The following is a 26,050-nucleotide window of genomic DNA, read 5'->3' as shown; positions in this document are numbered from 1 at the left end:
TCAGATTAATGCAACAGAAATGAAGGTATTTCAAAGGCTACATTACAGCTTCTTGTAAGTTCAGCCACAAAAATCCCACACCTGACTTTCATGATAAGCATGACATTTTAATTTACTAATAGGAGATTCTCAGAGAGGAAGTGAAGCAGCAATCGGTAACACAAACCCACTGCAAATGACGGCGTCGAGACAACTGAGGTTTCTGCTGGACAGAGTTAAAGGTCAGTCATTAACTAAGAGGACACCGGCTCCTGTGTGATGATGGGAAGCTATCAAAACAGATAACCAGAGCAGAGTTGCAGCGGCGTGACTTCATTCCCTGTCTACAACGAGGGAAGTCATACATGCAAATGAGCTGCTATGGCAGCACACTGCTTGGTTCATGATCTCAGAGCAAGAAAATAAGCACACAAAAAAAAAAACTCATTGTGGGTCATTAAAATAAATTGTACTTGGATTACGCTGACACAGATAAGAGCATTTACAGCAGAGTTTATTTATTCCTAAATTTATTATAGGGCTATTCAAAAGAAAAAGAAGCGGAGATCAAAATGTTTACAATTCACTGTGAGGCCAATGAATAAGTGCGCCAAATATCATGGCATGTTAAACTTAGTGCAGGTGCAAACAGGAAAACAACAGGATCACCTACAGGAGTCATGAGTCTTCACACTCTGGTCACTATGGAGATTTGACTCTTTCAGACCTCATGCAACACATGACTTTGCCCGTGCCCATTTCTCAAGGGTACAACAAATAGTTAGTATTCTTCTTCTGACCTGTAAAAAAAAATAAAAATGTGGATCCCTTCATAACTCAATCTCCCAGAAAACATACTACTCGGCACTCTGGGGGACCTTCTGGGATCTTATTAAGCTGGTGCCCCTTCTTCATATACGAATGGACATACAGCAGATACAGAGCCCAACTGGGCGGCCACAGGGGACTTACGAGCATGGGAGGGGTAGAGCGATCTGCTCAGAGGACATGATAAACAATGTGAGCCACAATGACAAAAAACACAAACAACATTACTAAGTGGCAATCATCTCACCACTTGCGAGGTTCCGAATACGTTTAGAGGCCTCACTGCACAACTTACTGACAAAAATTACATAAAAACATGCTTTTATTTGAGGGACAACACTCATCACCTCTCCGGTGAAGTTTTGAAGTAATTTATTGAATGAGAGACATCCATTATATAGAAAGTTTGCTTTTTTTTTTGTTGGTATATGAACGTTTCATTGCTAGATTTGCAGATGTGGAGCCAAATATAAGATACCACCATATCTATTCGTAATAAAGCCAAAGATTAATGCCATTTATGAGCTTCTCCTATTTATAATTTACAGCGAGCACCCGAGTAGAAAGTAAACACTCATGAAGTCCGTCATCACAAATAACAAAGCAGTGAGAACAAAGCGGCTGTTAATGAACACGCATGGAGTTGATCAAGAGGAGAGGGAGCGTTCTGAACCGCAGCGACAAGCCTAACGAGTTCCCCAGGTCCGCAGAATGGGTGCTCGTCCTGTTTTCAGAGACAAAGCTTGAATTCCAGAGCAAATCTTTACAGCGGTCATGGTTTTGAAAATGGAGCGCAAGCTCTGAGTTAAAGAGGGAAGGCAGAGGGGTTGCTTGTATGCGCCTCCCTGTTGGAGAAACTAATGCAAACCATCTGCTGTCTTACCAACTTGCTATTCAGCATCTGGCAGAAAAGGAAGCAATGAGCGACGCTGGTTTCTGCTGTTCCAGACACTTGTGATGACAATCAGGCTATTTTCTTTCTCTTGTAGCTGATAGTCTCTATCAACTCTTTTTTTTTTTTTTTTTTTTTTTTAATAAAGACAAAACCAACAACAGGTTTATTCCTCTAAAAGGCTTGAAATATCATGTTTTTTTTTAATGTTTCAATATCAAGTTATGTCCCACTGTACCTTTAATAATTATTTTCTGTAGCAGACCATCCAGTCTAACACACAAAAGCGGTATTAAAGTAGTGATGTTGCAGAAATATGTAGATTTCTTGTTTGGTATTTATTTGCTTTTATTTGTAAGTTGCAGTTCAAGTGCAAAACTCTGCCTGGCTGACTGTATTAAGCAACCTCTGTCCTTTTGTTTCTCCTCTGGGCAACCTGACCTTCAGGTTCAACATAACACCCAAGGTGGGAGAATGAAACAGGTTTCAGTTCGACATAAATATGCACAGTTTCTGCATGCATTAAGAACGCAACAGCTTTAAAAAAAAAATCCCAAAGTTCCCAAATGTGCTGTTAAGACACGGGATGTCCAGGAAATGGACCGTCCTTCATATAAGCTCTAACAACTTATATTTTGTGTCCTTAAGGCAGTTCACAGCACCTTAAGTTCAACATTGTTTTTCCACTAACACTGGAGAATGGAGAATTACCAACGATAAGCAACAATGTGGTAAAAGTCTGCTCCACAGCTGCACTGAGTTCAACAGCCAACGCGGGAATTCTTCCACAGAGGACAGAGACTTGTTGCCAAAACACAATGGTGAGGCCATGCAGCCTCCTTCTCGGGGTGTGTGCTGCAGGGATGGCATTCAGCAACCAGGAAAAACCTGTCTTTAGGTAATGCACTGACACACATATCTGTTGCACATACTGTACACACTCCACTTGACACAGGCTCCCTAACCAGTTTTCAAGGGAGGACCAATGCACAGGACTGATGCTTTCCCTGGCGTGACGTTAAATGTCACTGGGTGTCACTCAGGGAAGTCATATCCTATGCAGCCGCTCAGGGTCAGTACTTTCAAACTCAGCAGAGCCCATAAAAAGTGTCCGAGTGTCAGAAAAAAACTGACAGGACGGAGGCAGCGATGGAGGGAGGGAGAGAAAAGCAGACCTGAAAGCCTGTTTCTAATGGTGTTTTCACACCGACACAAATGAATCTCAGGTTAACAGAGTAGCTGATATGTTTGATCATTTTTCCATATGAAGGCAACAGTTGAAGCAACCTGTCAAAGAACCTCAAGGAAACTTGGGGTCTGATTTTATCGTCGGTTTTATGATGATAAAAGTACAAAGACAGACTTGAAATAATTTTTACTGCTGATTTCTTTGACAATAACAATAATTGTGCATTTGTTTTTGTTTTTATTGTCTTATTTTTCCTCTCCTGTCTCTTTTCATCTCCAGTCTATAATGACTAACTACGACAAACAAGTGGTGCCACGATATACCAACCAGTGTAAACATCACTCACCATCCTCTGACTTCACTACAGTCGCAGTCCTCTCTGTATTCCCACGATCCACTTTGTGCGAACCTCAATTAAGCTCGCGCTGCTTTTTCTTTTTCTTCCTTTTTCTTTTTTTTTAAAGTCCACTGGTTTAACTTAAAGACAAAAGAGAAAATCCGAGTTTACAGATGATATTCCCGACTAATCCCGGACAGCATGGATGCGGCTTCTCAGCGGTGTCCTCTTTCCATAATGAAGTCGGAAATTAGTCCCACACTGACAGAAGCGGAGCAGTGCTCTAACAGCGAGCTGCGAGAGGAGCAGTGCCCTCAAACATATTTCTGAAACATAACACAGGAAACCGAGCCAGACCATCCAATCAAAAGGGCGCTGAGTGCAGAATATAGTTAAATATTCATTAGATTCTGGGACCGAAGCAACTGGGCATGCGCGCTGCTTTATCACAGCCACACAACAGAAACGCGTCATCCTCGACACATTCAAATAGTCTAAGGTTACATGGTAAGGTGAGATGACATCGTTCAAGTACAAAGCGCCGTCACAGTGAAGGAATGATGTACTTTTCTTTTTTTTTTTTTTTTTTTATAACTGAACTAAAAACACCACAGTAGTAGTGTCAAAAGCAAAAAAAAAGTACTAAATAATCCAGTGTTTCATTTCAAAACTATAGTCTGTTGTGGTTCTTATGCATTAAAGTGAGTAACTTTTGTACCAGTCATAGTTTTTTTGTGACGTTTTGGCAGCCTGTGACCTTGCAAGCAAAAGTCCCTTCAGTCAGGAATCTTGTGTTACTTTTACCTGCTCTAATGTGACCGTAACCTATTTTACTGACTGAGTTCTCATCACTCATTTCAATCAGCAAATTCACCCGGTAACTAAAGGGATTAACAAGACGTATCGGGACAAAGTAGCAGTGCTTGGAAATGCACAGGGAAAGTAGTGATACCTGAAGACTGTTTCAAAAAAACAAACAAAACAGTAGATGAATACAAACAAAAAAAAAACGGTGTAATTTTTACAGCCTTTACTCGCTAAACTTTCCCCTTTTTGTTTGTGACCATCAGAAACTTTGCTTTCTAGATTAACAAAGTGCCTAACATTTAACCTGTTGAGCAGTTTTTCCTTCCTTCCTTTTTCTTTCTTTCTTTCTTCCCTATAGAATCCACACTTCAATTAGTTTGTCATGAAAATAACACATCGGGCAGCCTTTAAATGTTCATCTGAAAGAATGATTGAATCGTCTTACACAGACAGGGGATTTTTAAGTTGTAATGATCGTTTGTTGAGCAGCTCCAGCAGTAATGCTCAGCTGTGTGTTCTCAACAGAAAATCCAGCCCAATTTGGTTTTTCAGACATATAAATATGCACCTTAAATGGCACTTCAGAAAACCTCTTTGATGTTTTTAGGTGGAAGTGGTATCCACTTCTTAAAGTCTGTCTTGAGCCAGGCAGAGGCTTGCCTTCAAATGATGTTGGGTGGTGATGTTTGAGTGTCTGGGTGTAACCCATCTATTAGGCTGCCTCTCTGTGCATACATGTGGTATGTGTGTCTGTGTGTGTGTGTGCGTGTGTGTGTGTGTGTGTGTGTCTGCGTGTGTACATGTCGAAATCAAATTTATGTCTTACTTTAACAAGCAATCGGAAAAGTAATTATTTCTTTCCAGATTTGCTTTTGTTTTTAGTTTTTTATATGATTGCTAAAGATTTGATATTTGACTGACAGGGACAGATGTGGCTGGTAACACAACTGTCAGCAAATGAACGTCACAGACCGTTACAGTCTGATGGTGTTTTGTCGCCACCCCGTGGACATTTAAGGGCATTGCATTAAATTGATTTAGTTAAAACGCAATAACACAAGCATGCAAAGCTAGATGTTGGGTGGAACTGAATGGAAATTATAAATGTGATATAAAACTCGGTTTAGTTTGTTGTCTATAAGCAAAACTATTATTATTGCTTCAAGAGGTGTCAATCCATTTCCCTTCTATCCTCCAAGCAACCTCCCTTGCATATGGCCCGTCTACGCTCCCACAGACTGCTGGTTGTGCCACTTTGTGCAGTGACGATCAGGCTGCTGACTGTAAACACGGCTTAAACCTGATTTAAAGGCTGTTTTACTTAAGTCTGTTCCTGACCAGGGACTTCATCTGAGTCACTCACAAGACCCTATACAGAACAGAGTTTGTTCCTTGAACTAAAACCTCTTGTATATGTACAAGTATGTATTGTATGGCCTGTTTAATTTGCGTTGAGAGCTCCCTTAACTGTTACACGTTCAAAGCAGCATATCTTTTCTTGAAATCATCTCAAAACTTAACTGCTGAGGACATAATGATGGACAAGCCCATACCAAACAATCAAACATTTTGTTCAAATGTCAAAATAAATTTGATAACCCATGAAACAGAGTTTCTACATGTTAACGGGCTGCATTTATCAAATCCTTCTTTCCAGTTCAAAGAGAATATCTTCAGATCAAAGCTAAAAGTGTGCACATTTTGCCCAGTTGTAGGCAGTTGTTGGACTGAACTGTTGCTTGAATATGTAGAGGTAAACAGAGAGATGAAGGGAAAAGCTTCCACGATTAGGTTTTAGGTCCAATTTTGTTATTCACGCACTTTGTAATACAGTTAAACTAATACAGTTAAAAAATGCAGTGGGAAAAAAGAAAAAAAAACAAGGTCGCAAGGTTCTAAGCCTTTAGAAACCTTGCGACCTTGTTTTTTTCTAAGGTAATCCTGTCAGTTCATCATGGGAGTTGTAGTCCATGGGTGGTGTACTTGATGAACGTTATCTAAATTAGCGGTATCTTTGAAATTAGACATTGATCAGTATTTACATTCACGCACGGCTGTAGATGCCAATGTGACTCATAAAAATGGCAGAGTACCTCGAGCTTTGTGTCAACTAATCAAACTTGGTGTCAGAAAGTGTCGGTGAAGAGCTAAGCGGCGGAGCCCGGAAGTAGGGCGGGACCTCGGCTCTGTATAAACATGGCCGTTAAGTCCTTTGCAGCGTCAGGTTACTGCGTTGGCTGAATTAGTTGGACTTTGAGGAAGTCACTGTGGGTAACTAATGCAGTAACAGGTGTAAAGAAAATGTAGACCACTAACCGACACCTGTATTCTTTTAATAGTTTTGTCTCTCCGCGGGAACAACATTGATCAACTTCATTTAGTACTTTATGCTAGCTAGCTTAGCGAGCTAACGTCCCAACGTTAACTTCTGTCAACTTTTTTTTCAGCCACCGAGCTACTGACTGCTTATCGAAATGGAGGGGTGTCGTCGCTCGTCCAGAGTTTGTCGATGAATACTAAACACACGGACGTCTTGGATTAAGCCAGCTAAGAGGTGGCTAAAAGTTTCCCTAAGGCTTTCTTTTGGATTTTTTTCCCCCACTGGCAGCAGTCAAGTGCTGATCCGGCGCCCGTTTACTGTATGAACATCAGTTACAGGGCGGACAGAAACGATGTTTTCTGGCAAACCCATGAAACCAACCTTCAAGTGTTACCTTCCTTCTGCGCAGGTATGTTTATATTTACGTATCAGGGATAACAATGGAGTAAATTCTTCACGGTTTAAGTTGTGGCTAGAGTGTTAAAAAAGAGGATTTAAACCGCTTTAACCTGTAACTGATTTGCTGTTTAAGTAGTTGTCAGTGGTGTCAGGTTAACTTTAACACTGAGCTTGAAGACCATTTCAAGCTACTTTTCCTTGACTAAATCTATTATAATCATTATGATATAATTAATTATTGTATTCTATAATAGCGTACCTATACTTCCACCCGGTTACCTTTCCGGTACATTACATTTTACACTATTGCTCTCATTTTGACAGCTTTTGTGCCTTGTTTTTATGATAAAGTTGTTGCACAATTGATGATATAACTGGCTAATTATGTGCTATAGTTGTTTCTAACTTCATGTCAATCATTGACACCAAGAGATAAAAATGCTCACCCAAAAATAAAATAACTGGAGAAATGGAACCAACAAAGAAGAATATTTGGTATCTTAACACTGAAATAAGACTCGTATATCATCACTTAGTTTTTGCACTTTTCGCTCCCTTTGATAATCTCATAACCCCTCAGATTTATCTGGTGTTTTCTGTGGGCATAAAGCAGTAGCTCCACCTCCAGCAGCTCCAACACTGAAATTGTAATATTGATAACCTCAGACGGTGATAATCAACTTCTAATATGCTGCACTTTTACTTGTAGTCATGCATTTTTTATACTGCTACATTAAGTACTAAAACACACAAACTGAATACTTCTTTCACCAGTAGAGAGATCCAGGAGATCTTTGTCAGACTCACCAAACCCTATGTAGATTTATAGGTTTTGTGCAAAAACGTCATCAAATGAAGCATCTCATCAAATCATTTTTGCTTTCCATATTCATAGTTATTGTCAGATTAAATCAAACAATAGTGTCCCATTTATTCCTGGACAACTTGGAGAGATAAAAGCTCAAAATGCATTCGTCCCTGAGTGAGTACAGTCCTGTTTTGCCTGCAGGTGAGTACGAGTGTTCTCCAGACAGAGTGAAAGGGTTTGTTGACAGACGCTGGTGGAGCAACCCAAAAACAACCAGTGTCTGTCTGGTCAGGAATGAGGGTTATCTTTTTAGTTTAAGGACATTTATTGGCTGCTATGTTTGCCTGATACCTATTTATGTAAACGGAGCCTTACAAAATGTATTATCTCTACTAGGCTAATGTTGTTTATGGTTGAGTGTTTTATGCAAAATAAATGCTCCAGAACAAATCTCACTGTCGTGTTCAGTGAGATTCTGAGGTAGCCACAGTTAAATCTCAGGTGTGTTTTGAATTTGCAAAAAAACCCCGTTGCATGTAATGTTTTATTTTATTTAATTTTTCCGCTGTCGCAAGCAGTTTAGATTATTATGCTTTGCTTTCAACACAAGGGCACTTTTAACTGTTAATGTCCTACAGCCTTACTTTGTAATAGCGCTTTACTGCTGTTACTGAGTAACCATCTGAAGAGTCGGCACATGACTAACGTTATGTTTTTTTTTCATCCTAGACTGATGTGACGAAAACCATTGAAACGCCAATTAAAAAGTTGGAGCCCAAGTTACTTCCAGGTGAGTTTGTTCCTTGTATTATCGTAAGATTTGGCGCCATGTTTACCCAGGCTATAAATAGCTGTTTGATCAAAGCCAGGCTAGACATGTTTGGCATATTAACATTTCAAGAACATTCTGTAAGCAGTCAGATTAAAGACAGCATTTATCTGTATGGAACATTATAAAATGTCTATTATTTGCATTATCTGCAAAGAGGTGTCCTCAGCCACATTCCAGACCCTCATTATTAACCCCCAACACTTCAGTGTTCTTCTCACTGATTCCAATAAACAGTTTCTTTCTCAATGAAAGTGTCAATTAGGCCTGATAATCAGGCTACTGAATAGCTAATAATAAAAGCATAAATGATCTTGTTACTCGTGTGTCCAGATTTCTTGCTTCGTCTTAGAAGTCTCTTTTTTTTTTTTGGGTAAACATCGTCTAAAATGCAGGAAGCTCTATTAGGGAGCGGGGTGTGGCTGTCACAAACATCTCTTAAAAGCAGTTGATCTCGTCCACTCACTAACCTATAGTAACTGGAATGGCTCTGTGACATTAAACAAGTGCTGTGAAACCGAAACGGGACAATAAACACAGCGTTGGGATGTGTTATGTACTTTTATAACATTTGCATTTGCAACCGTGAGTGTTGCAGACATCCCCTTAGGTATCAGTGCTTTTCCCTTTTTAATCCAAACAAGGCTGCACATATTTCCCTAAAGGTCCCTTCCTCTGGTCATGCTGTGTGTCCTCCTTTAAAGAGCAAACTCTTATTTATTTTGGTTGTCAGTTTTCCGCCTTTGTGCGGTTCTTAGGTGTCTCTCTTAGAAGAGCTCCTAGTTCGCAAACACTCCGTCTTGTTGCCTGAGACTTAAATAAAACTTGTTTTAGTACAGTTTTAATTGGCCATCCATACCTGTGGGCGTGTGGGGCTAAGGTCATTTTAGGGTTGCAGCCTCTTTGTCATACAGATTTGTGAGGCAGCCTGACAAACGGGTTTCAGGATGAGCTTCCTCATTTTTAGCTGTCAAGCCTCGTCGGGCTCCTCTGAGGCAAAAGCTTTGAAGTTACTTTCTGCAGGACTCCACCCTGCTGTCCTAGTTCTCTTCGTGTAGAAATTTGTGGGGCTACTTTTTATAGCTGGAGTCTTGACTACACCCGAATCTTTTTGTGATCATGTGAAGGAGCAAAGGTCATGTTGCTGGTATATTAAAAGCTGCCAGTTGAGCCTACAGCTGAAGTAAACAGTATAGTGTGACTTGCTTCTGTCAGAAGTAAAGGAGGCTCACTGTTTCACCCCCTTTCTATAGACATTTGGATCTTGCGTGAGGCACTATGGGTTTCGGCTTTAGTTTTGGTTTTCCGCAGCATCTTTTCACGACCGCAACATTTTCAATTAAAGACAAAACGTGTAAATGACCTGACTCCTGCTGTGTTGCACATCTGCTTGTACACTGTATAAAGAAAATGATGTTTGCCTGTAGCGTGATGGGATTGCCTGATACTGCGAACAGGCCCGTTATGTTTTGCTGGGCTTATTTCCCCGTCCGATAAAAGGAAAGAGATACGAAATTTTGATTTGAGAAACAACATAGAAACGCATACTTGAAAAGTAGAAATCAGTTAGACTAGTCGAACTTGTTTTCAATCACTAATTTTGACGCAAAGGCACGTGAAGGCATGCAGAAACTTCACTCTGGAAAGCCTGGGAACCATATGGTTCTGTCTGCACATGTGTCATTTGCTCTGGCAGAATGCATCTGTCCTTCCTGTTTCGGCAGATTTACAAATGCCTCGCGTTGGACTGACCTATTAAAACTATGTATTTAACATGGGATGGGTTTGATATAACGAGACTGCATAGAGGCGTGTCATCGCTTAGTGCTTTGTTGCTCATTGTTGCTGATCCAGTTGATTCCAGAGGCATGTTGGTCTGTGCTTGCAGTTTAATCCTCTTGGAATTAAAAATTGACCAAAAGGTTCCAGATTAACTGGCGTTTGTGCATCTTTTCTGGTGACGCTGGGCTGACAAAAGGCACCAGTAAGCAACTTTTCTTTGCAAGTCGCTTATGTACACATTGTTTTGTGCCAAAAGACTCCACAGTAATGTATCAGGATTGATTTTTAAAGTCATGTTTGGGTCCCTTGTATCAAGGTACGGTGAGTATTGTTGTACCTGGCAAACTGTCTTCAGCAGGGCTCAAAACTTTTACACATCACAATCTGTTAAGCAGAATCATAGATAGATACACCAGAATATACATGAAGAAGAAACTTGGTTTAACTTGGTTTAGTTCAGGTATTCAACAAGTCTTTTGAAAGTAAAAGTGATGCAAAAGTACTAATTATCCGCATGGCAGCAGGAGGCCTCGAAATGGGTTGCGCATGCTTGTACCGATGTTGTTTTCTGTACTGTGGCATTCTTATCTTGAATTTCTGAATGCCTCTTTGAATAACAACAGACCCCAGGTTTCATGCTCATCCTTTTTTCTCATCTGTTTGTTCCCAGGAGAGATCGTAGTTAACGAAGCGAACTTTGTGAGGAAATGCATCAGCACTGAAAGCAGCCAGGATGACCTGTGGGGGAAGTTGATATGCACCAACTTTAAGGTCTCCTTCATTCCTCAAGATGCCCCACTTAAGCAGGTATTTCTATGGGTTTCTTGGTCGTAAATAAATAAATATTGCTGTCTAAATACAGCTGGTTAAATTACATTACAATATATGTTTTTATTTTTATATATATATGTATACACATACATACACATATATGGTCATAAGAGATTCTTTGTAATGTTGATGTAACCAAGGATTAAAAGGCAGAACTAGACATTTCACTCTTCTTTGTGTGTAACAAATGTCACCACCAGCATACGCAAAGATTTGTTTGTACCTTAAGTGCATGAGGCAAAGAGGAAGGAAAACTTCCTTGTCAGTGGTATCGCACAAGAAGTGAGAGAACATGCGTCATTTCCACCAATGCTTGATTGTTGGCATGATAACAAAATGGAACTTGTTTCTTCCTCAGTCTGAGGAGCTCAACACACCACAGCAACAATAATTTGACACAAGTTGTTTCTGACTTATTGGGACGATGGCGTCTGCGATATGGTGACCTACTTTTTTGCCTTCACTGCAGAAATCCCAGTTGTCCCACCTGCTGCTTGGAGAGCATGACATCCCCCTCACCTGTCTGGATCAAGTCGTAACAGGTACACCTGGCGCCCATGTTTACGGCGTAACTTTTTTATTTTTTTTAACCCAAATTGTAGACTTTCTTCCATTTTTGCTGGTTCCTTATTGTCGTTGCACACATTGATTTGCTGACCTCCACATGTGAAAAGCCTGTTTTGCCCGAGCTGAAATGTTCTCTTAATTTCAGGTTGCAGAAATAGCTCATTATGCCAATTTCTTTGGTTGAATAACAGTTTCAGGATAAGCCTCTACTAACCTAATGCGGTTGTTTTACAGCAGTGATCTATAATTGGAAATAAAGATCGATCCAGTCCTCTTTCTCATTAATATTTGAAAGCTTCAGCGACTGGTGTCGATTGCTGTTTTTCCCTGACAGCCATCGGATAAAGTGACGTCACAGCGAGGGCAGTGCAGACCGGCTTAGTTTCCTTTCTGTATGTCATTGATGCCGATTGCTGACACTGCAGAGGCAACCAGCCAGCGCAAGGTTTGTTGTGTTTCAGTGATGAAACATGAGGTTTTGTGTCACTCGGCTTGTTTTCGACCGGTTTGAGCTGTGCAAGCAACAACGGTGGCCAAATGGTTGCATCAAGAATAAAGACCATGATGCTTTAAGGTAGTTCAGGCTTTCTATGCAAGTGTGGTGTCGACAGCCCTACTCTTGGCAACGATAGTTTTCCTCCTGGTTCAGCGGCAACATGAGCGGCTTACTGAGGGAGGCTGCAGGCCCAGTTGTCTTGCTGCCTCCACTTCCTCTCTGCGTCTCATTTTCCATTAGGTTTATCTTCTCATCTTTGAACTCTGGTTCAAATAAATATGCTGCACAAAAAAAGATTAGACGATCTACTGTTGCCACCATTGCATGCAACTGCTTAGTTTCCGTAAAGTAAGTCTCAGATTAGAGGTAAAACCAGTGTGTGCAGATGAATTTGAGATTCTGAAGATGCCAGTGATAAGGTCACACAGCAAGCTGTGCTTGACAGAGGAAGTACAGCTAGACACATGGCTGCGGTAGGATACTCCCTTTCTGTGTTCAGGTGCAGAGAGCACATAAAGCAGCTCTCTTCGATGCAGAGAGCTGCTCTTTGGGATCATCTTGCAGTTCAGTTGTGTTGTTGTCGCCCAATCCCAAACTGATTCATTATACCCAAGGGTTCTGATACAGAAGAGTGCCCACTTTTCTTAAATGATGAATATGTACACAGGCATTTACTTTTCCCTTTTTTTTTTTTGTCTTTGCTCCTCTCAGTGAATGATACAAAAGGAAAGAAGAAAGTATTGGGCTTAAACCAGAAGCTCAAGTTCAACCCAACTGAGCTCATTCTATACTGCAAAGACTTGCGCATCGTGAGGTTCTGCTTTGATGAGGCTGGGCCCGAGAGTGCTAAAAAGGTGAGACAAAACCAGAGGCATTTGCCAGTCTGCTTCGATTTCTTATTAAATAACTAGACTGCTCTATTAAAAGGCATTTGATCTATTTGCTTTGAACGAATAGTCTCAGGAAATAAACTGCAATGGGGGTCCAACTCTGAAGAACTAAAGAAATATTTTCTTATTTAAAATCCCACCATTGAAAACCAAATGCCGACCCAACAAAATCAGTGTCTTAAGGGGTCGAATACTCACAGAACGCAAGAAAATGTAACCTTTTTTTTTTTGTTTTTTTTGTCACACCACGTCATGATAACTTAAACAGAAGCAATAGTCTGTTTCTTCATTTTTCTTGCCCATTTAAAGGAGAATTCCGGCATTTTTACGAACATATCCCATCTGTTGGAGACCAAGGAAAGTTTGCCAAAGGAAAAAACGCGAGAAATTTTCATGCCCGCTGCGCAAAGTTGTCCGATTGCGCTGATTTCCATGAAAGCGGGCTCTATCGGGCAAGCTTTTAACCTTTCCTGAGGCTCTTAACGTGTATCAAAATACTTTTTACCGAATTGGCCGTGGTGTCAGTAGCAATACAATTCAACCCAGGGGCTAACCATACCATTAGCTAGCACAGACATGATACATTTTGAGATTTCAAAAACAGCGCACTTACCTTTCTCAGCTTCCGTGTTCCACAGGCGTGCGCACAAACTAATCGATCGCCGAAGTCATACACTATAGTATTCCAAAGTACTGTCTTCCTCTGTGGTCAGTGCAATACAATGTCCACATCTGCACCACCATGTCTCCCCAATGCGTGACCTAGCAGCAGCTCCCGTTTCTGGATCATCGTTTTGAGCCATCCTCGCTGCATCTTGTACCAACAACTCTTCATCAGTGTATTCTGGTTCAAAAAGATAACCCCGACCATCAAACTCGTCAAACTCTTCCATCCCAACATCAGAATCTGACGAACTATCCATCTCGAAATTGCTTCCAATAAAATCCCGAGGGTTCTTATCTCCCGCAGCTGAATAATGGGCGAAGGTGCGCTCCTTCCAGCAGTCATGTGACACGTCATGACATCACGGCAAAAATGGGTGTTGAAACGAGTCAGTTGTTCGATAGGAAACAATAACAAACAGGGCAATGTGTAGTTCGGTTCCCGAGGGTCGTTTTTGGTGGACAAAAAGACAATTTTGAAATACTATAGTGTATGACTTCGGCGATCGATTAATTTGTGCGCACGCCTGTGGAACACGGAAGCTGAGAAAGGTAAGTGCGCTGTTTTTGAAATCTCAAAATGTATAATGTCTGTGCTAGCTAATGGTATGGTTAGCCCCTGGGTTGAATTGTATTTCTACTGACATCACGGCCAATTTGGTAAAAAGTATTTTGATACACGTTAAGAGCCTCAGGAAAGGTTAAACGCTTGCCCGATAAAGCCCGCTTTCATGGAAATCAGCGCAATCGGACAACTTTGCGCAGCGGGCATGAAAATTTCTCGCGTTTTTCCCTTTGGCAAACTTTCCTTGGTCTCCAACAGATGGGATATGTTTGTAAAAATGCCGGAATTCTCCTTTAATATTTGGATTTTGATGACCAAACTTTTCCTTTTCTCTTGTACAGTATGTGAACTCACTACATACACACATTCACTGTGACTGCTCTGACCACTACCTTAGGACAACATTTTTATGTGCAGCTGTGTCACCGTCCACGTGAGAAGAAATGACCAACTTCTCAGGAAGCGTGTCCATTAGCCAAACTGCAAAGGGACGTTGAGAACAATGCCCATTCACGAAGGAAGCAGACTTTGAATCCTGACTCTTAGTCAGACTCATCTGCTCCATAGAGATTGGACGAACAGATGTTTAGTTTCAGTCTAGGCTCGCTGTTATGCAGTCAACTTTCAGGTATGGCTACTTTATGGCAGCCATACCTGAAAGTTCAGTGTGTCTTTAAGAAAGAATAATGACTGCAGTAAGAAGTCGTGTAGACGGAAATAAAAGTTCATTATTATTGTTATTATGCCACAACACCTTCAGTCATGCTCTGCCATGCAAGATGGGAGATTGTGCTAAACTGTGAACTCAGCAGTTGAAGGAGGTCAGGATCTCTCCAGTCTACGCAGCCTCGCCACAGCCTGAGGTCGTCGTATATCCCTTGGCAGAGGGCCACTGACCTGTAGATGAATCCGAACGGTTACATGTCTGGTCTCCTCTTGTGTGAAACTGTGGACAGCAAACAGTTGTTACTATATAAGGATTAAGTTATTAACACTTTATTTGGTGTACTTTACAACATTTAACAGAATGTGATACGTTGTTCTGATGTATTGGACACTAAAATAGAATGCATCTGCCCTCTCTAGCTCTTCTTAGAGTTTATTCATGGAGGCCATGTATATAATTACAGTGTGAACCTAAAACTGGGCTCCGCCTTTTTCTTTTCTTTTTTTTCTTTTTTTTTTCTCTTTAACACACAGAATTTCAATAGTTCATGTTGCCATAGGAAATTACAGTTCTGGGAGCAGACTTTTCTGCACACACGCACACTTTCTGTGTCCTCTGGTGTTTTTCACAGCTTTACTTCTGAATAGACTGCTTTGTTAGACTCCAGTGGAGCCACAGAGATTCGGTCCTGTAAAACCAGAGCAGTCGGCTGTCTGTCAGACATTTGCTGTTTCCAGGTTTCACTTGTGCCTGTGTTTGTATGATTAAACCACATGCCTCCCAGTTTATTTTAGCACTCTGAATGAACATTGCCTCTGGAGCTGGGTGGCTCTGTTGAAACCAAAGCTGCCATGAATACACCGATTCCACTGGTACTGATGGTACTTTTCTTTATTTTGTCGTAGGTTTGCCTTGCTATTGCCCACTATTCCCATCCAGCTGATCTTCAACTATTGTTTGGCTTTGAGTATCAAGGACGGCGATACCATGAATCTAAAGGTACTCTAATACCTTGGCATGCTTTTTTCATTGTTTACAAATGACAAACCTTTTTATTTGGAACTGTAATCTGAACTCAAGAAGTTTGAATGTCAAACTTGTTTCTCTGTGTTTACCTGTTTTTTCAGGGGAGCGAGTCAATGGCTCCACCCCAAGAGGAGGGTTACGGACCCCTATTTTTGACCGTCCATCTGACTGGGATCGGGAGATCAAGAGAACGGGGGCTTCAGAGTGGAGGGTTTGCTCCATCAATGAGGGTTATGCCATCTCACCAAGGTCTTCAACTCAAGTTGTTTGCTGTTGGCAAAGCATGCTGTAGTTATACGACACATTTTCAAACAGTTTTAGACTCTCTAAACTCTCCTTATATCTAATTTAAGAAGGTATTTGTTATAGGGGAATAAACTGTAAGATGCATGTTTGTTTAGGACAATAGATGCTATTAAGCTGAGTTCAGTTGTGACATCATAGCAGGATTCAAAGGGAAGATTGTAATTTGTTTTGTTTTTTTAAAAAAAAGAAAACTTTAATTTTACCACTCTGATGCATTTTCGTCCTTATCACCGTTGGAAAATATTTGGCTTTGATTGTTAGTTAAGTGCTAACGACTTCTGTGCCGTACATCTTGCAGGTACTTTAAAATGTTCCTTGTCTGCTCTTGGTATTGTTTTTCATGGTATAAAATCTGATGTTGGACTGGATTCATGTGTAACGCCTGTCTTTCTTTAAACTCCTTCTTAGTCTTCCAGAGCACATCGTGGTCCCGGTTTCTCTGGCAGATCAAGATCTAAAGCAGTACTCTTCATACTTCACTGAAGGGCGCATCCCCGTGAGTGACTTATCTCTGATATCTTTATCAAGTATTTGCTTTGTTGCTAATTTTACTTTTGGTGTGATTAAACCTATAATGGCACATTTAAGGACCACTGATGGTGTTGGCTCTCATCATTGACTGCCAAATCCAAGTTGGAGCCAATATAATTGATATGGGAATATACACTGATCAGTGTTTAATTCATGCATATTGTCCCCTGCAGCTGTGGTGCTGGAATCACTCGAATGGGAGTGCTCTTGTTCGCGCGGCCAGCATACTCGATCCATCGCAACAGAAAAAGATTGATCAAAGGTATTCAAAATCTGCCGAGCTCAGCTCATTAATTCACAATAACTATAGACATTTATCTGGTTTTCTTTCTTTTCCTCGTCTTTCTACAACATTCTGTGAAAATGGGCTTGATAGTCTTTCTGATGGCACTGATTACATTCCTCCTTCCTTGTCTCTTACCTTTGCGGAGGTATTAAATGTGTCGTTGGCATTATATCTGTAATCTTAAGCACCCGGAGCCAGCTGCAGGAGTCAAATTGAAGTATAATGTAATTTCGTATAACTCTGGACATGTATTTTCGATACTTGATCTGTTTATGGTAATGAACTGGGTCTCTTACCATCGACATCTGCTTCGTGTTGTTGTAGGATCTTCACCGCCATAACTAAAAGCCACCCACAATGCAGCGAGGTCATCAGGTCAGATCTTGACAAGTGCCTGCCTCATATCCAAGACATCCAAAGTGCCTTTGTTAAAATCAGGCAGATCTGTGTCTTAGGTAAGCCCTGTCGTTTTAAAAAAACAAAAATGAATGAATAAAATTGACATTGTGAGTGTGTGGCCTGTGTTTGCGGCATTCATTTCTTTGCCATGGAGTTAATTTGGATGTTTTGACACGAGTTTGCAGAGTTTTATAGATGTAACGGTGTTTGTTTGACTGTGCAGATCATTTTGAGGAGTCAGAGGAGAGGTGGCTTTCCACCATTGAAAACTCTCGATGGCTGGAATATATACGGTACGTAGACAAGCTGACGGTCTTTATAACTTCTTTATCTTTCAAAGTATCGTGTTAAAATGACGCCAAAGTCATACCGATGTTTGCGTTGGCTTCGTACCTCCTGAATGTAACCTGCATGAACAATTTCTTCAGGGTTCCCGCGGGGTCTGAAAAAGTCTTAAAAGCATTGAATTTATGAATTTGGAAATAATACCTTAAAAAGACTTGAAAAAGTCTTGAATTTTGATATCTGGGTCTTAAAATTTGTGCAGTAACTTCTCCGTATCACATTCTCCTCAAACGTTTCATTTGTCAACTAGGCTACTATTATTTTGAAAAGCCTAAATAACGTAGCCTAAATGAAGAGTGGCGGAACCAATCATTGAGAACGCAACGCTGCCCCTACCGCTCCGCCCCGGGTCCGATCACATTGCTACAGCACTGACACAGACCACAGCAACAAGCCAAGCAGAAGCGTGAGAAATCAAGGCAAATCTCAGCAGAAAACAAGAAAGTTTAACTTACGCCGTTATGTTGTTTTTCAACATTTGTTTGCGTTTCCTTGCTTCCCATCTCTTGCTGGGATTATGGGGAAATGTAAATTTAATGAAGCGTGGCGCGAGAAAGAATAATTTTGTCACTGTTTAAAACCAGTGGACAATAATGTATACGAGGCTTTTTGCACAGTGTGCAAAAAGAGAAATTCAGCTTGGTACCATGGGCTTGAAGGCTTTAGAGTCTCACGCCAAGTCCTCCGAGCACATGAATAATATCAAAGCGAAGGATCGAACTCCTTCCATCGCCGGGGTGTTTCAACCGGCCAACGCTAGCCAGTTAGCTATTAAAGGGGAATTCCTGTATTTTCAACATTAAGCCTCTTTTCTGAGTCGTCTGCAATGTTTTAGAACCCCCCTCGCCGCTTTTTTGATGTTTACTGCTGTCTCCGGTATTTGCCTAATTTTGATTCTTCTCAACCTGCTTCAGAACGGCTAGTCATGTGCATGTCTTAAAAGGTCCGTAAAAGCACAATAAACGTCCGTTTTCAAAATAATCAACTCACCGGAGTGGTTACTGGTGTGCACTGGTAATCATATCAAATTTCGTAGCGAAAAGTTGCTTCTGTCGTGTTTTATTTGACATTTTGTAAATCCCATTGAGTTGTATTGAAGACTGGATGTTCGTCGATAGCGGACATGTTTGTAGTTCTCTCGCACCGGAAATGCAATACACCTAGCAGCATTTCCGGTGCGAGAGAACTACAAACATGTGAAATAGGTATTATTTTTTTTTTTTTATAAATGGTCTTAAAAAGACTTAAATTTGACTTGAAGAAACCTGTAGGAACCCTGTTCTTGTTCCTGACTGAGTTGAGATGGCTTTACACCGTACATGGCTGTTACAGTTTTGTTTGGGCGACATAATAACATTGCATCTGAAACTACATTGTGCATCAAACCTTTTTTTTTTTTTTCATATATATATATATATATATATATATATATATATATTTTTTTTTTAATGAAATTGTAAAGTTATGGTGTAAGTTACTTGTTTGCACAGCGTATGTATTCAGTATTGGTGTGTTTGGCGATGTGACAGACTAATGTTTAGGACTCCCTAGCCAGTAATTATGACCCAACAGTCAGCCAGCAAAAACAACATGCAGGGACGGGCTAATCGGGTAAACCCTTTCATATTGATTGAAAACATGAGCTTTAAAGATAACATATCTGATGCGGACAATGAGAAATTCTTTTAAAAAAAAAAAAACTTAGCTCAGGGACGTACTGTGGGAAGTACAGAAGTACTTCCAAGGAAAAACCATTGTGAACGTAGCTTGTCGCCGAGGTTGTACCCCACCATGGTAAAGAAAAGCATTTTGAAATTCTTAGTGGAAATCATGGAGCGCATCCTCAGGACTGAAGAGGAGAAGAAACCACCTGGCTTTTCAGTGCACAGCTCAAAAGTATCTGTGCTAATATGGAAGTCAACTAGTGCACGTGGTGTGGGTTAATTGCACATCAGAATATGTTGTTTTGTTGTTTTTTTTTTTTTTTTAAAGAAAAAAAGGAATGCTACGATCCAGACAACATGGAAGGTGTTGCCTTTGTCAGAGACAAAATGCCAAAACCGCAGTTTTGAAGCACGACAATGGCGTTATAAACTTGATGTTTGATTCTATTTGGATTCATCTGTATATAGCACCACGTGTTTCCCATCCAAAGCTGCAAATGCTTCCTGACAGATTTCATGTATATGTCAGTTGTGGCGAGGCTGCACAGAGGGAAGAGACCAAACTGGGTGCAGTTCAGCCCCGTCATCCATTGAAGAAAAAAAATTCAACAAAGGAGGCCTCAAACTGTTGAGGAACTAAACCTATATTATATAAGAATAGTAAAATTCCTCTGATAATGTGTTCATCAAGTCAAATATTTATTCCGAAGATGTTTGCTTCGAAAATTTGTCCTCAAGTTAAAATATATGTTCTTTCTTTGACCCAAGGGCCTTTCTAAAACAATCGGCAGAGACGGTGTACCTCTTGGATGGAAAAAATGCCTCAGTCATTCTTCAAGGTAAATTCTCTCTCTGTTTCTTCACTGATTGAGCCACAGCATTCTGTAGCTTTCGTCCTTTCGTTGTGCAAAGTGAAATAATTTTCACCTCTTTCATTTGACACTTACACAGAGGAAGAGGACAGAGATCTCAACTGTGTCGTGTCGTCGTTGGTGCAGCTCATGCTGGACCCTCACTATCGCAGCCTGATCGGCTTCCAGTGTTTGGTGCAGAAGGAGTGGGTGATGGCTGGCCATCGCTTCTTGGACCGATGCAACCACCTAAAGAAGAATTACAAAGAGGAGGTATTCGTGCTCTTCGGTTTATGTTTGTCATAGAGACGACCTCGTGAATTTTCGGAGACTTCCCTTGCTTAATGCCATCTGTTTGTCTCTATCAAGTCCCCGCTGTTCACGTTGTTCCTGGACTGCGTGTGGCAGATGATCAACCAGTACCCAGCAGCATTTGAGTTCACAGAGGCCTATCTGACAATACTGAGTGACAGCATGTGGAACCCGCTCTTCAGTACTTTCCTCTTCTCTTCTCCCAAACAGCGCGCACAATTCTTGAACGTGAGAAATCTTTCGATTGACTTCAATGTCTTTGTTTCCAGTTATGTTGTCTATATTTACGGTTCACCAAAAGTTGGATTTCTAGTTGCTTGATAATGTTTCCCAGAGAATCGGATAATAATTTGTGGTGGTCCAGGAGTGGCAGGTTGTACTTTTTGTAATACTTGACTTATTGTTTTTAAACTGGAAGCAACAGGATGGCTGTGTTTTCCCCTCTCTCACTCACAATCGCATCCTTGTCAGCTGTGCTGCTGCTCCTTGTTCCTCCTGCTGTTCACTGAACAGACTGTGGTCATGTAGTCAGCCAGCACATTTGCTGGGTCAGACTAGCTGCCGCTAAATTTGGAGCACTCGTGTGATGGTCGTTACAGTGCCAAGTATTATTTATTTATTCATTTTTAACTGTTTTTCGTGGCATCATTTAAAGTTGGGCACCTTCATTTCCACCTGTGTGAACCAGATAACTGAGATCAAATAACAACATAAAGCTATTTAAGGGATTCAAGATATTTAGTCTAGCTTAATTGATTGTTGTCTCTCTCTTCTTTTTTTGTTTCATCTTTTTTTTTTTTACTGCGCATTATCAGTGGTTATGATATGTGTTGGAATGACCTTCTCTTTACTCCTTTCTCTGTAGGACTTTGCCAAGAACAAAGCCATCCCTCAGGGAGAAGACCAGACTGCGTTTTTCCCTCCTGTTTGGGAGTGGTCACAGCAGTTCTCCATCAAAGATCAAACCCTCTTTAACAACCCCATGTATGTCGGCAAAGGAGCTGCCTGTGTTCAGAACGGAGAAGTAAAAACCTTCAGACGCACAAAGGTACGAAGGAGGCTGTTTCCACCCGGGATGAGCAGGGGCATTAAGTCAAACAGCTTAAAGGAGAAGTTCGTTTTTTTTTGTTTTTTTTTAAACCTGAAAAAAAACAAAACTTCCCCTTTAAGTGTAGATGTGAAATCGTAGGACATGAAATGAAAATGAGGCTCTTAAAGCCGGACTAACGCCCAGATAATGCAGTTGGGGGGTCAAATTTCTCCTGCATGCATATGTTTAGTCGTACTCGGATTGGTTCAGGCACTCTGTGCATCTTCAGCAGTTCCCGTACTGAGCTTTGACCCGGAGATAACAGAAGAAGCCGGTACACAGACAAAGAACAACCACTCCGCTTAATATGCAACTTTTTGTAAGACCCTAATGTGTACAGCACCTATTAAATGTGCAGAGCTGTAAAGCTGTCCAATTCATCCTTCAACTTGGTAAAAAAAAATTAAAAATTATTTTTCTGCCAGCTATGTTATTTGTCAGCTGTTATGGTCCCTGATGTGACAAGTTGACTGGAAAAAGCCCAACAAGCAGAAAGGGTCCATTTCCCCACCTAGAGTCGCAGTGGACATGCTTTTAACTCGATTCCCGTCCCGTGTCCGATCTAAAAGTCCAGGTCGAACTCTATTTATTTTAAATTTTTTTTAATTTTTAGCATATTTTGCCAGTTTTTCACGATCTAAAACTTAAAATCCTGCACCTTAAGCCTGCAACAGACTTAAGAATCCCACTTAATTTCTTTTTTTAAAGGTCAGGCTTTTTTTTATTATTATCATAGGTCATACCACTCATCAGTCCTCACTACTTCAGACTAGACAGTGTGATGTTTTTCTTTTTCTCCAACAACATTTTTCAAAGTTGGATCATTTAGGATCTCAGCTGCCTGAAGACCTGTGAGCATGACCCCTTGACCTTCACCTCTCTCCTGATGCCTGCGACTGAATGAGTTTATATTAGGTTATAATAATTCTTTGTGCTTCCTCCAGCAGAAATCCTACACAGTGCGAGGAATATCCACGTTGCAGCGTAACGGACTGAAGGTTGAAGAGGACGCGTTTCCCCGGCGGGGCTCTTTGGTCTCAGAGCTAAAGCCTGATTTCTCACCAGTTAAAGATGACAGCCCATCAGAGCGTTTCTTCAGGGACTGGTTTTCTCGACCCGTTGACCAGCAAGGCCTCCTGATTCCCCTGCTCATGCCCTCGCACGTAGCTCTCTGGAAGCTCTTCTTTCTACGCTGGGTTCCCGAGGCCTGCATTCCCAAAGGAGGCTCCATCACCGCCTATCACAAGCTCTCGCAGGTGGTCGACGAAATTGAGATCCTACAGAACCAGCTCAGGCAGTACAAAGGACCCAGTCCCAGGAGCATGCCACTACCAAGCCCAAGTGGACCTCCTTCAGACCAAAGAAGAATGTATTTTAAGGCCAGTTCTCCAGATGACCCCCCTACACCTCCAGACTTCCTTACTTCCTCCTTTCCTTTCACCCCGGTGGGAAACCTGTGCCGGCGAAGTCTCCATGGAACTCCTATTAGTAAATTTCTGAATGGGGCGAGGATCTGGCTCTCGACAGAGACTCTTGCTAATGACACTGTCTGAAGATGTTGGGTTTAAGGGCTCTTTTAACAGCTTTTGTAACAATTAATCCTCTTTTTTTTTTCCTCTTGCTGAAATACCAATATAAAAACAGAAATTTGAAATTTTGGACATATCATTGAAATTATTTATAAGCTAGAGTTTAAATTTACAACAACCAGAAATTCCTAGTTCAAAGTAACATCTGTAGGTCTGAATCATTATAGTCTGTTAGAATACAGATCATCCATTTTAGTGACCAGTGAGTTGATACTTAGAGGTCTCCTAACTGCGAGAAATCCGCAATTTTACGATGATAAGCAGGTCTTTCTTTTGGTCTCCTTGAGTTTCACTGCAAGTCTCACACAAAGAGGGCTTCTGGAAATCTTACAGCTTCAGATGAGGTTTAGACCACCCTCTCCTAAATGCACATGTGATTTGACGGATGTTTTAAAGCTACAGCTGTCATGTAACTATTACAGTATGGGTGCAGTACTGGAAGACTTCTCCCCTGAAGTGAAATAATCATATTTGAAATTTGAAAATGCTAACGGCAGTGATGCACTTCACTGAACACTGATTTCCAGGAAACTGAATTGAAATTATAATGTTGTACGTGTTATCTTTTTTTAATTGATATTTCAGAAAGAGGAACTTGAAATAACACAGCTAACGAGTATTGAGACAGACTGTATCTGGCCTGGTTGAATGTAATAGGATCTCTTCTTTCACAGACTTATTGCGGATTGCTACAAGTATCCACATTCTTAATGCTCGTGTGGAGTTTTTGCAGTAAGTAGCAAATGATGTAATATCAGGGTTTAACTTTTCAGATGTTCTCTATTTTTGAAGGCCTTTATATAGGTAGTATAACACAGCAATAGATAATGAGGGGAAGCGGAGCCGTGAGAACTGTGGTAGTTATTTCCTCTTCTCTTTTTGAAGGGGTTGTATTGAACCGTTCTCTGGTGGCCTTCTGGTAAGGCCCCCAGGGAGGGACGTGAACAGTAGCTGAATGGGTAACTATTCGAAAGTTAAGGGACAGACGAATGCTTTGACTCGAACCACTTCCTGGTGTAGTCAGTTGGATTCCAGGCTGAGCTGATGAGGATGATGCGGTTTTTGAGGCAGCACATTGGCAATAAGGCATCTGGATACTAAGTCTCATAAATGTTAGGTTTTTTTTTGTGTGTGTGTGTGTCTCAACATTATAAGACAGCAGCCGTTGCGTGTTGAAAAGTCTACAAGCATTAACTGCATACACTGTTTAAAATCGTATATATTATCGGGATTTTTCTTGATGGTTCTGAATCTAAGATCATTATGATGGTCGTGATGGGAAAACAAGAAGTTGAAGTTACTGTACTTTCAGAAAGAATAATGGTGAGCTTCACGTGCAAAGATGCCTCTAAGCTATTCATGTGGCAGTTAGAGAATTTCCCCTCGTATGGACACCATAAACATGACTCTGGGCTGCTTACTGCTAAATGAACAAGGGACTGTCGGAGAGACATTTGGGGAAGCGTATCAGTCATCCGGTGCCCTTTAAAGCTGGTAAGAAACCGTCACTGTGTAATGTGCATGTCAGCATTTATTACCCCGCCCTTTGTAAAACTGCATACAAAAACCACTTGCCGCACTTTGTATCTGTTCCGTTACAAAAGAGCGTTGATCCTGAAGTGTTAAGACTGACCAGTTTCCAGCAACATGCGGCAATCTCATGAGTCTTTGGCAATAACCGGTTCAGGTGTCTCTTAGCATAGTGTATAATGTGAGCGCAAACCGGCTCTCCCAAATGCTATTAATTGCACAATTTACCCAGAATATAGGATAGATTATTTTAAGGCAGTTGTTTAATATAATTTTGGCAAATACTATAAATACTGTATATGCTTGAAATCTTTCAATATTTTTGATTAATGGTACTAAATAGCTTTTATCCTTGATCAAGTCTTTATATTTTATGGAGATATATTTATATGTTGTGTTTCTTCTCTCTCTCTCTCTCTCCCCACCCCACTAATTCACAATGTTGCACTCTGCTGTAATTGTATGATGGCTGGCTTCCTCTGTGGCACAGTTTGATATTGATGATCAGCAGATGTATTTATTCAGTTTTGCAAATGTTCTCCAGGAGGGATGCGGTGGCTGCTGCACCTCCTCTGTGGCCTTTCTGGGAAGATTGACCTGTTTTTGTAACTATATTCTAAATCTGTTGACTTGCTTATGTTTACTAAAAAACTGATGATGTTTTTTTTTTTTTTTTTTTACCAATTCTGTACATTCAGTTAAATTGAGGAGAACTGCACTGAAGCGGTCTCTCCCCCCCCCCTCCTAAGAGAAAATTAGGTTTAAACTTGTATACCAGTAACAAGTCAATACAATAGTTTTCAAATGAACTTGCTTTTCTTGTTTTTATTTTTGCCGAGATGTGGCTCATGAGAAATATACGATTACACTGGATATTAAGCGAGATTTGTCTCATTGAGATGATCACCTGAAGTGTTGCTGTGCGTACATCTGTCACCTGCCATGTTATACGTGTTGAACAGGAATACTGCCAGAAGAAGTGGAAGCAAGAGACAATTTTACCAAATTTTGAAAGCTGCGGGAGAAAAAAAGTATAGCTCAGATTATTTTTAACTTTGCATGTTTGGAGTCCTACGTTACACTTTTCTGACTTTAAAAAAACAATGATAACGATCGGCTTTTTATTATTATTTTTTTTTTATGAAAAAAAAAAAAAAAGAATAAATCTTAAACAAAAATTGCTGTTGAAGTTCCTGACAGCAGTCCACACAAAAGCCAACACTTTTCTCAGACTTCATATCAGGCTGCGGCTGCTGCGTGGAAATGTATCTA

The 26,050-nt window shown here is 40.8% G+C and overlaps 2 protein-coding genes across 6 annotated transcripts in view; one reads left to right on the top strand and one right to left on the bottom strand.

Annotated features, from left to right (window-relative positions):
* myo1ea (myosin IEa) overlaps positions 1–3,544 on the bottom strand; it is a 62,995-nt gene extending 59,451 nt beyond the window's left edge. For both annotated transcript variants that reach the window (XM_075461057.1, XM_075461067.1), the window contains exon 1: positions 3,235–3,544. In XM_075461057.1, coding sequence (XP_075317172.1) covers positions 3,235–3,237 — 3 coding nt within the window. In that variant the 5' untranslated portion in view covers positions 3,238–3,544. The remainder of the gene's footprint in view (positions 1–3,234) is intronic.
* Positions 3,545–6,208: 2,664 nt separating this feature from the next.
* mtmr10 (myotubularin related protein 10) lies at positions 6,209–25,587 on the top strand. 4 transcript variants are annotated; one of them, XM_075461027.1, is made up of 17 exons: positions 6,209–6,299; positions 6,480–6,761; positions 8,289–8,349; positions 10,841–10,977; positions 11,471–11,543; positions 12,776–12,918; positions 15,755–15,848; positions 15,977–16,124; positions 16,590–16,677; positions 16,886–16,974; positions 17,323–17,453; positions 17,621–17,690; positions 20,175–20,245; positions 20,358–20,530; positions 20,627–20,797; positions 21,435–21,617; positions 22,604–25,587. In XM_075461027.1, exons 2-17 carry the CDS (start codon positions 6,705–6,707, stop codon positions 23,210–23,212), a joined length of 2,298 nt encoding a protein of 765 aa, XP_075317142.1. In that variant the 5' UTR covers positions 6,209–6,299; positions 6,480–6,704; the 3' UTR covers positions 23,213–25,587. The 4 variants fall into 4 exon arrangements, with proteins under 4 accessions (XP_075317142.1, XP_075317159.1, XP_075317133.1 ...); XM_075461036.1 differs by having other exon boundaries at positions 6,223–6,303; XM_075461044.1 differs by having other exon boundaries at positions 6,217–6,761; positions 22,607–25,587.
* Positions 25,588–26,050: the final 463 nt, after the last annotated feature.

Source organism: Odontesthes bonariensis, chromosome 1, assembly GCF_027942865.1.
Source record: "Odontesthes bonariensis isolate fOdoBon6 chromosome 1, fOdoBon6.hap1, whole genome shotgun sequence".
Classification (NCBI taxonomy): Eukaryota; Metazoa; Chordata; class Actinopteri; order Atheriniformes; family Atherinopsidae; genus Odontesthes; species Odontesthes bonariensis.
Note: the sequence above shows the minus strand (reverse complement) of the source record. Positions and strands in the feature narration are given on the sequence as shown.

Bases quoted from the DNA above. Each gene is read 5' to 3' on its own strand.
- mtmr10 (XM_075461027.1), top strand. From the start codon at position 6,705: ATGTTTTCTGGCAAACCCATGAAACCAACCTTCAAGTGTTACCTTCCT. The intron at 10,978-11,470 runs GTATTTCTATGG...CCTTCACTGCAG, and splicing joins AAGATGCCCCACTTAAGCAG to AAATCCCAGTTGTCCCACCT. The intron at 16,975-17,322 runs GTATTCAAAATC...GTGTTGTTGTAG, and splicing joins CAGAAAAAGATTGATCAAAG to GATCTTCACCGCCATAACTA.